This window comes from Parasteatoda tepidariorum, chromosome 6 (genome assembly GCF_043381705.1).
Source record: "Parasteatoda tepidariorum isolate YZ-2023 chromosome 6, CAS_Ptep_4.0, whole genome shotgun sequence".
Classification (NCBI taxonomy): domain Eukaryota; kingdom Metazoa; phylum Arthropoda; class Arachnida; order Araneae; family Theridiidae; genus Parasteatoda; species Parasteatoda tepidariorum.
The window spans coordinates 88,584,137-88,595,861 of record NC_092209.1 but is presented as its reverse complement, the minus strand read 5'-3'; the positions used below and the strand labels follow the sequence as shown (position 1 = coordinate 88,595,861).

Genomic DNA, 11,725 nt, shown 5'->3' with positions numbered 1-11,725 from the left:
ATATTATTTGGTTCATAAGAGCATCAACACGTTTATTGAACAAGCATCAATTTTAAAGATTTTAATGCTAGTTTCAGTTCTGACACAGGACTATAGAATTGCTTGAAACATTTTTAGAATGTTTTATTTTATTACTTATATATTCGAAAAACTGTAAGGTTTCATTTGTTATTGCATAAAAGCTAACTTATGTTTTCGAATGTAAATGATAAATGAAAAAGTCTGGGATTTAAACAATTTTGTCTTACCTACAAAACATTTTTTTCTTAAAACTGATTTCCAAAAGATTAAAAAAAAAACTTTTAACTTTTCTTTGAAGATTTCTGAAATGTTTATGACATATATTGATAAGAAAATATATGATCAAGTTAATCATTAAAAACATATTAGTACATTTTAAAAGAGTCTGTGCTATATTACGTATGATAAAATGCTGAAAACCCTTTGATAATGTATGCAGATTATTCCATCATTCGAACCCTTATTATCTATTTACAGTTTCCTAGTCAAAAAAAAAAGTTTAAAAAAAGTATACTTTAATAAAATAATTTTTGAGCAGGGAAAAAACAACCGTAATTTGACTAAAAAATATATGAATTAAAAACGTTAAAACCTGTTTGAAACTGAAATGGTTGTCTTAACTTGAAATTTTTAATTATCACTACTTTTATAACAAGACAATAAAATTCGTTTGGTATTTTTAATATCACTCTAAAATACTGTAACTATAGATCCTACGGACTCAACTCTGATAGATTCTATTGGCTCTATAGAATTTTGTTTTTTTTCCTCATTCAGACATCAATTTGCAGTCATTAGTGTAAATCTTTGTTTACGTCATTTTATATAAGGATTTTATGATCAAGAGCGGAGATTACGAAATAATCAGTGCAAAGAATAAGTTAGAAGCTAAGAATATCCAATTCGCCTTATGGGGATTGAGACATAAGTTATCATGCAAAATTATATACATTAAGATGATAAGACCTCACAATGCAAATTTTTTTCGATTATTATTTAATATAATAATAAAAAAGAAATTTACTGAAAATTTTCTTTCTATGCACTTATCTTTGTGTAAGCGAAATTCATTATTGTGTCCAAAATATTTTCAATTCACTTAAAAAGTTCTCGAGATATGGCGAAATACGCAAATAGTAAAAATTAAGGGCAAATTAACATTAAGGGCTCCATTTTTTGGAAAGTTCTCTTGATAAAACTATGCATACCATATTTATCAGACGGCGGCTACCCCCCATATATTTTGGGGGGAAAACTCCCAAATAGTTGGAAAAAAGTATGTTTATTTAAAGAAAGTACGTTTTTGCGTCTGATTCTGTAACTTAAAATATCGTCTGCATCAATTTATTGGCGTATTTGAGGTTACCCCTTCGAACCATTAAGAATGAATCCTAAAACGTGAGGATCTGATTCTTATATCAAAAGTTATTTGTTTTTTGTTTTGGCACACTTTGCATCATTTATATTAAACTTCGAAACAATTGAATAATGAGGAACTATACATAAGTAATAATTGATAGCGCAATCAATAGATAGAAAAGTCTTGTAAATCAACAAAAAAAAACTCAGTTTTGGAAAAGATTTGAGTATGTGAGGTAAGAAATTTCTGAACTATTTAAACCATTTCCTCCTATCTTTATTTTAAAATCAAATATTTTTAACACATTAATCCTTTTTATTACTTGAAATTCAAATCACTAAGAGAATGTTTAACTCTAAACTAGGAATGGTTTGAAGAAAAAAATTAAGACAGGATCTTTTAATTTAAAAAATATTTTTATGTATTGCAGGACTTGAGGCATTATAATGATAAGTAAAGTTTTTGAAATCATTCACGAAATTAAATTTGGAGCTAAATACCATGATTTTTTTTCATGGTTGCTATAGGATGATTTATGTGCATTGCATAGCTAATGGAAATTCTGGAATCTTGTAAAATGCTTATTTAGAAACGATAATAAGAAACAGTTCGATACAAAACTGCCTTAATTGGAATAAGATTAGCTTATAGTTTTTCAATTCAACGCGGTTAAATTTTTTCAAGGATGCAATCGTTTTTCATTTCAGGATACAATCGATGAATTGTAGAAACTTATAAGTTATAATGAAGATATGCCAAGCACCAGTGTTGCTCATTTTGTTACAATCATCAACAATAACCAGTTTTTACCATAATTTGATAAATTACAAATATTTTCTTTTTTTTTAATTATATATAAAAGTTAGTGGTGAAATAATTTTCTGCATTTGTTAACATTATAAACACGATACCCAAGTTTAACAATTTACCTAGAAAAAAATTCAACAAAACGAAATTTCTTACAGGTTTCTTACAGGTCTTACAAATGTTTTCAGGAAAGATTTTTTTTTTTGAACAGTCAAAAAATTTTGCGGATTATTTTGCTCGTTTTTAATTTGTTTTCATACATATTTTTAAAAGGAAATTCCGACCATTGATTTAGTAGCTAGGACATTTAAATTTAAATTGAAGCACTTTTTCTGGATGACATCGTAAGTTTTAATGGTTTATTATTACCAAACGCATTATTATTGCCCAAACGCGTAAAATATTCCAATTAGCTAGTGTACTCAAATGTTAACTTGTGTTGAATGGCAACATAAGTTTCAATCAGTTCCCAAAAGCTGGAAGCAGATTTATCACCAAAATTAATTTACAATCTATTTAAATTCGAGATTCTTTCCGACTAGCTAGGAGGCTCAAGAGATACCCTTAATACAAGTTACAATTGCTTTCCAAATCATGCAAGCAACTATTATGGTCAATCAAATATTTACCCACTTTTCTACATGAGCAAATTAAGTTATATAAAACGAAACATAAGAAAAAAATGAAAATGAAATTGAATGAAAGTAAATTAAATTTTTCAAGTGTAGACAAAAAAATGAGATGATAATTTTGCATTTATCAGGCCACACCTAATACGTAAAATAGTAAGCGACATAACTTTCATAGCGAATTTCCATCACCTTCAAAAATGAATGCTCTCCGCATTTTTCAAATATTATGGGCCCTTATTTTGTATTTTTCTAATACTGTCCTTTTATGAAAAAAATTAATTATATTCACTTTGAATTCTAAAAACGTAGTTTTTTAATTTTATTCAATTATTTTCTTTTGAATTACTTTTTTGGCTAAAAGTTTTCAGAAGCAAAAAATAATTTTTTCTTCTAAATGCCCAGTTCAAGATTTTTGATGGTTTTCCATTGATGGACCAACATTGTCTTGAAGGTAACCATCAATAACTCCGTCATAAGCCTTTATATTTTTTTATGGTAACCAACATTAGTAACCATAACTCCAATGTAGGAATTCGAACTGATTTCATATAGTCTAACTTGTTTTAATGGTTTTTTCATGTTAGACCTTTAGAAATTTCCATCATACTTTTTTTAGAAATCAAATATTGGAACGATCATGAACCACTATCATCCCAATATAGGAATTTGGACAGATATATGATGGGCCATCATAAAAAAACAAACAGATTGCATTGATGGTTTATTCCTGAGAATCCTAATGGATCATCACGAATCATCATCTATTGTTGGTCCATGAGAATGAAAATTCTCTTGATGGTTAACCATCATATTGTATGAAATTAAAATTTTCCATCATGGAGTGATGGAAGTTTGTTGGCATATCTAAAACCATGATGATGACCCTCAAATGTTGTTGAACCATCACGAATCGCACTGAAACCAACATAAATCATCAAATTCTTAGTGGGACCATCAAGAATTTTTGGATGATGATGACCCTCAAATGATGTTGGACCATCATGAATCACACTGAAACCAACATAAATCATCAAATTCTTAGTGGGACCATCAAGAATTTTTGGATGATGATGTCCCTCAAATGATGTTGGACCATCAAGAATCACACTGAAACCAACATAAATCATCAAATTCTTAGTGGGATCATCAAGAATTTTTGGATGATGATGACCCTCAAATGATGTTGGACCATCAAGAATCACACTGAAACCAACATAAATCATCAAATTCTTAGTGGGACCATCAAGAATTTTTGGATGATAATGACCCTCAAATGATGTTGGACCATCACGAATCACACTGAAACCAACATAAATCATCAAATTCTTAGTGGGACCATCAAGAATTTTTGGATGATGATGACCCTCAAATGATGTTGGACCATCACGAATCGCACTGAAACCAACATAAATCATCGAATTCTTAATTGGGACATCAAGAATTTTAACTTGAGTAGCGTTGCATGTTTTACGGTATTTAAAATAGCAATTAAATCATATTATTAATATATATAAAGGGAAAATTAAATGCATTTTCAAAACTACTGTACTTTAATAACTAATAATAAATATAATCAATGCAAAATAACCAATATAAATGTTAATACTTGCAAATGTTTTCATATTTAAGCTCTTGTGTAGAAGGAAAAATATATTGTAATATTAGCTAAATGTCAAAACCGATAAAATAGCATTGAAATCTGACACATATATATATATACGATTAATAACCGAATGCATTGCGTGACATTTTGCACATGTTAACAAATATTTTATATCATGAAACAAAGGTATTTTTTTATCCGATTTTGCCCTTTCACACGATTTTAAAACATTTAGTGTCAATATGTTTTATTGCTATTAAGCATCACGCTAAAAACATTCTTCCTTTTAGTTTGCTTCCAGGAATATATAGGAAGATTGAAAACAGGAAACTTTTAAACAAAAGAATTATAACAATCATGTTTTCGGAGATGAGTTTCGTTTTATCAAATATACTAGAATAATTGTTAAAATAAGGAACATTTCCGATCAGGAAAAAATGGTGCAAAATCTGGATGGCTCGAGGGCAATTTCATAACTTATTGACAAATTTTCGAAAAAAAATATTTGCAAGTATAGTCAAAACTACACCCACAGTTAAGGGTAATTTTAAGCATTTACCGGGAACTTTAAGGTGAAAATTTTAGAAATTTTTTAATTTAATTGATATGAAAGTTTAAGTCAATTTTTTAAATGCCTTCATAAGCTTGTATTCCGTTAGTTTAGCCAAAATTATCCTCACACTCAAGACCAATTTTAAACATTTACCATTTAAACATTAAATTTTATTAAATTTAAATTAGAATTTCAATAAAATTTGAAATAAATTTGTAGGCAAGTATGTTGTTAGCTTAGTCAGAATTACTCTCACACTTAAGATCTATTTCATACATTTACCGAAAATTTGAAATGAAAATTATGGAAATATTTTTGATTAAACGATTTGAAAGTTTAAGTAACATTTTAAAATTCTTTTATGATTTCTATTGACAAAACCTACAATTTTTTCAGAAATTGATAAAAAAATCATAGCTAATTTCTTGTGCTTCAAATGTCCAAGAAAATTCTTCACAATTATCAACAGAGGCATTAAAAGAAAAGAAAATGACACAAAAAACTTTTTTCTTCTTTTTTAGCACTGTTTAAGAAAATGAAGAAAGAAAAAATAATATTTTATGCTTTTTAGCAAACAATTGTGTGTTTCTATGCACTAGAAGTACAACAAAAGTTTAATAATGATTTTTTCAAATAAAAAAAAAACAACTTAATCTTTTAAATTTTTATATTAAGTTTATGCGAAACTTTCAGAAATGCAATATGTGAAACTTGAGCTGCAAAAAGCAAAAAACAATTTACATTATCTCTACATCATCTCCATGTTTTAGCCTGAATTTACACCATTCCACAGTTACATATCCGAATTAAAATAATCCGTGAGTTTACATCGAAGTTACATCTCAGAGTTTACACAATCTCTGAGCTTATTACACCATTTCAAAGTTTACATCATCTCTAAGGTGCACCTTTAAGTTAATATAACCTTTGAATTTCATAAAAGGAAAAAAATGAAATAAAAAAATATCATATTAATAAAAATCAAGTATTTGTTAAAATTAATGAAAAATTTCCAATAGTATTTTATATATTTCTTTTAAAAACTATTTTAATAAAAAAATGCAAAGCAAACGGCAAATGTAATTTTTTTACTGTTTTAAACAAGCTTTTTTCTTTAGAGAAATTTGATCATTTTCAAGATTTTTTGTCGTCTGAACTACAATTTCACGCTTATATTTAGTAACAACAAAACCCATGAAGTAATTTTCAGGAAATTTTATTTTGTTACATTATGAAATTCTACTTTTTTTTAAAGATAAAGTGAATTAAAAAGATCTTAATTGCTTTCGGTAAATGTAAATCTTCTCTTAATATTTAATAACTTAAGCAACCTCTGTACACTCGGTTTAAAATTTTTTTGCATCAAACTGTTCCTTAGTATTGTTTCCAGAAATGTGTGCTATAAGCATTAGGTACTGTTAATATTACTACGAAATGACAGAATAATGGGCATATAAGCATCTTTTCAAAAACCGTAACTCTCAAAAAAACGCTTCATCAAATTTGAACAATTGACGCTACGTTTCTGTATTTAATTAACTTATTAACAGAGAATTAACATTATTAACATTATTATTAGATTATTAACAGAGAGAGAGATTATTAACAGAGAATTAACAGATTAACTTAGCTCAATTTTAATACGCCATTTTGCTGATAAAGATTAGATGGCGCTAACGTCATAGGTCACGTGTGTGGGTATGGGAGGTCTTCTTCTTCTTCTTGAAGTGCGAGTACTCAATTGCAATTGTACCTTAGGACGAATAAAGTACCTAATAAAAAGGATAAGAGCACTTCTCTTTTAAAAAATGAAACTTTATATGAAATGGATGAAGTAGAAATAATGTGTAAATAGCTTTCACCCTCAACAACAGTAACTTAATTGCCTCAAAAGCAATCACTCAATTACCCTATGAATTTCATTGCATATACGACTAGATAAAGAAGCCTTTATTTTATTTTTTTCTGAAATGATTTGTGTTTTATAGTCAGTAAATAAAATTTATTTTCAAAATTCTGTTTATTTTTCATTTTGTACCAAGGTACAATACCCTGTATTCCAAGGTACAACACGGAATATTTTGCAAGTGTGTAAAAAAATTATTTCTCCCTAATAAAATGACATATTTTTAATTTCAAAATGTTTATAGATTCTTTAAATAGTAAACAATAAGATTTTACACACTTTTCTATTATAATCTTTATTGAAGTAAAAATAAAAATATTTGTTTTCAAACTGTTCCGAAGGTCCCTACTTTATTGTTCATTTTACCAAAATCATAGCCAAAGCACTTCGGTAAGAATTGCCAACTTTTTTGAAGTTCCCATAGAAACAGAGACATGGTAAATGCTACCATAATATGGTAGATTTAAAGATAATTCTTCCCCGAACAGAAATGAAATAATAATAATAATGAAGACCAATGGAAAGAGCGATTTATGTACATTTTTCGGAACGATTGAATAGCTATCTGTTCCAATTTGACGATTGCTAGGTTTTGACCAATGAATAACGTGGAAAATCAGTCCTATCCGTGAGTTATTACGTAGTGAAGATGAGTCACGCAGGGTAAGAACGATCTCTGTACGCGCGAAGACAACGAAGATGAGGAGGGTGAAGTAAGCGATGTAAACACTAGTATGGAAGTATTTATTGTTAAAGAGTTTTGAGAGAAAAAAGAGAAGAAGAAAAATTCTTGTCACGCCCGATTTTCAAATTTTATTTTTTTCCAACATCAAATATGTGAATAAATACGCGCGGCATTTTTGATATCACCCGTATTTATTCATATTCATTCATGCTTATATTTTTATAATTTCAATCGAATTCTTGCTCCTAAAACGTCTCAAAACCCAAGAATTGTTTTTTTTTTCTCAGCATTAGCTTTTTTGGACATAAGCCGTCCCCCCCCCCATGAACTTCAAATAAGTTTTCCCTTTTTTTAAACTGCATGCCAATCATTTGACGTCTTCTTGATAAAAGTCAAAATGGATCCTAAAATTCAGAGCAAAAAGTGCGAAAACACAATTACACCTTTTAGAGCCATTCAACAGATATTAAGGAACGTTTAATTTGTAACAATACGTTTCCCACTGGGCCATGCCCAAGAGGTCATAGGTTCGATCCCTGCCGGCTTTAAGACTCCCCGTGGAGTAAATGGCGACTGATGCACGTTAAATCTGTGGAGTCACATAGTCCACCGTGTTCCCATAACAAATCATATTTCTGGGGGTACTGATCCATGAGATTCCTTGTCTTCTGGATTGGTTCAAAATGACAAGGCTACGGAGTTAAACATTAGTAGTCGTAAACACAAAAATCGCCTTTTTTTTATATACATAGTTACACTTTTAGTTTCACACACGTTACAATCAAACATTTATTTAAATCCTTTCATTTTTAATTTTAATTTACCCTTAATTTCATAACAGTTTTAGTTTATTCTATGCGAAAGTTCCAGGCGGTTTGTCCTTAAGTAAATGAATTTTCTTAATCTAAACGTAAATTCACTCAATATTATTTTCTCGACTTGCAAAATTTAATTTCTCTTTTGGGTTTCAACTTTTTATTAATCTCATCTTTGAATTCAGAGGTCATGGCCTGATATTAAATTTCCGGTGGGTAAAAAAAGTATTCTTTTCAAACCAAATGGTACGTCATAGACAGTATTGCTTTTATTGCTTTTTTCCCAAAACCGTATCTTTTCTTTATTTATTTTTGAAACTTTTGAACCTATCTCAATTAAATTAGGTACATTATGAATACGTTCGTATCCTTCGTATTTTCCCTTCGAGCTGTAAAGGGCATTTCCTTAAATTAAACAGTGGAAAGAAAAACCATTTTATCTTGTTTCTAGATCTTATCTTGTTTCTAGATAAGTGGAAATAGCTTTAGCCACAGTTCTGATAAGCACTCTTATATCTTGCATATATCTTGCAAAGGGACTCAACCACTGAGCCACTGAGGATATTTCACGTCAGCACTATGGTCAGTGCAAACAGGATGCGCAATTCGTATCGACCAGCCATCGATGGGATTCGAAACCGGTTAGCCTCGTTTGAAGACGAACCCTCTATCCCCTGAGCAATCACGGCTTCACAAAGCAATCGTGACACAACTCAAAATGCCACAATCTTGAGTTTTGTACAGCACAAATACTGTAATGTATAACCTTCCCATCCAGTCTTGCAGTCAGCCTCAGAGTGGCGGGGGGGNNNNGGGGGGGGGGGGGTTTCTTGGCGAAACGGGCGTGGGATGTGTATTCTCCTGGCAGGGTCACCCGAGGCTTGATGGCTGTTCCATTATGCTCAGATAATGACAGCAAGCGAATTTTGAGGATTAGTCAGTCTTCAGCCCTCGCGGTTTCTCAATCAAATGAAGCTGAATATTACCCTTTCGCCCTGGACCACCAGAATGGGGACCACCAGATTCCCACTAGTCCAACGCACCTTCTTAATTGTTTAGGCGTCTCCTGGAGGTAGCTGTTGGTTGAGCAGAAAAAGAATTTCGATGTTCTCAGGCGACGGGGTCTTTTGGACCTGGTGTAGGATTTCCTACACCAGGGAGATGAGTAGTGCTGTGAGCAAAGAACTTTTTTGTTCCACAATGAAATGAAGTTTGTCTACGGTAAGAACTCCCCTTGCCACAAAGTGTGACGCCATCTGATGCTATGGAAACAAGGATAGCGCATTTTAGAGAGGGTAGCTTCTCCTCACTCTAGGACCAACATAGTAGACCGAAGAAAAATATTTCCTTTCTCTCGCCGACACGGGCCAAAACCTGTCCTAAACAGTGACCCCACACCCCTACTTGAAATACCTTGTTACCATAGTTATCGTCAGGGGTCCAGACGAGCGCAAGAAGGGTTCTTACTTCAGACAAACTCTAGATATCCCACATCCCAAATTGAAAGAAATGTTATATTCCACAGGAATAAATTGAAAAATAAGGCTTTCATCATTCTAATTTTTCATAAATCTATCAATGTTTATCACCCCCTCTGCTGACCTTACGGGTGGACCTCACAACGTTCAAGCCTCAAGCCTGTAGCATCCACCATGTAAATGGGATCAACCACAAACTATTTGTAGCTAACAAAATTTGTGGTGGGGTTAAATTTCATTGTTATTATCAAATTTGTTTACTCACAGCCTAACAACTACAATAATAACAACATATATAACCTTACACGCATAAACATTTGCCATAAGTGGCTATGCAATATCGATAGATAAAATTAGATGACAGAAAATTGCCTATGTTATGTCTTTTTTAAATTTGGTACTTTATGAAATTCAAACAGCGATGTATAAATCTGAAAAGCAAAAAAGATTTTGACTTGTAATAATGTTGATACAAGTGACATGGCTCTGTAATTGTGATATATGTGCAAGAACGAGATGCATGTTTTGTGATTGTCACAAACAATCAGGTTAAAATAATTTTAATAAAACTGCGTGGTAATGACAACTAAATCTATGCGTTTAGCAAGAAACATAATTTTATTTTTCCGTAAATATTACTCTTGCGTTAAGTTATTAAATTTGATTTGATAAATTATATACGTATTTCTATTAAAGTTAAAACAATTTTAACATACTTGAGTTAACAAATTAAATCTGTATAAAATATACACTTTTTTAAATGCAAAAACATTTTATTGACATTTTGCAGGTTCAAAATAAATAGAACTTAAAAACTCTAAATATAAATGAATTTACAAATTTAAGCGTAAAACACAATCTGCCATATCCATGGCGAAAATTGATTACTGTCCACCACCAGCTCCAGCACCACCACTACCTTCAGCGCCTCCACTCATTCCTGCATCTGCACCCGCACCCATTCCACCTCCCATGCTGAATCCCAATCCAGCTGAAGCACCACCTCCAGCATTTGCTCCACCTTCACCACCGCCTTGAGCACCCCCTTTGCCTTCAGATTCACTTCCTTGTTGACCTTCAGGTGCGCCATGGCTCAGTAAAATAAGTGAAGCACACAAAAGTAGGATCTGAAAATATATTAAGCATTAAAACATTGCTATTGCTTTAAACTTTGATTTGCAGTAACGAGAACAAAATAGCTGACAAGCAACTTCTCAAATGTACAGTGTGCCAACTGAACCACACTGTGTGGACCACACTGAATAACTTTTGTTTAAATGATCTGATCTTCACGCTCTAGGAGCTAAACTTGATGGACTCAAGCGTTTTCCAACGGATTCGGATTTCTAACCCCATATTTTAGAGGTCAGAAATCCAAAGGATCCATTCTCTAAATCCAGTTTATTTAGAGAAAGTACGTTTATGTGTCTTATTGTGTTGAGCACTTTGAAAATATACACTACCGGTCAAAAGTTTGCGAAAATTTTGAAATCTACAAAGAAAAGGTCTAAATTCAAATGTTCACAGAACTGCGAAAAATCATTCAAATTGCATGAAAATTTGATATGTTCTAAAGTGAACCCTCTACAGTTTGTTGCATATGATCAAATTGCAATACTTTGTTTTTCTCGAACTGAATCTAGATTTTTATCATAGGTTGTTTTTATGGTGAAAAACTTTGTTAAGTTTGAACACTTGCCAAATTCGCAAAATTTTTTTTGTACTTTCTGTTAATGGAAAATAGTTATTTGAACTGCTTTATGCAAGCCCTCAAAATTTCAGATCGATTTGATTTTTTTTGACGAAGTTACAGAATTTTGAAAAATATGTGTACTTTTCTCGATTTTTGAGCATTCCACATATGC

General features: G+C 31.2%; 1 protein-coding gene across 1 annotated transcript in view; it reads right to left on the bottom strand.

The window, feature by feature from the left end:
- Positions 1-10,612: 10,612 nt before the first annotated feature.
- LOC107451120 (uncharacterized) overlaps positions 10,613-11,725 on the bottom strand; it is a 7,212-nt gene continuing 6,099 nt past the window's right edge. Inside the window, exon 2 of the mRNA XM_016067118.4 lies at positions 10,613-10,987. Within this exon, the coding sequence (XP_015922604.1) occupies positions 10,745-10,987 (243 nt within the window). The 3' untranslated portion in view covers positions 10,613-10,744. The remainder of the gene's footprint in view (positions 10,988-11,725) is intronic.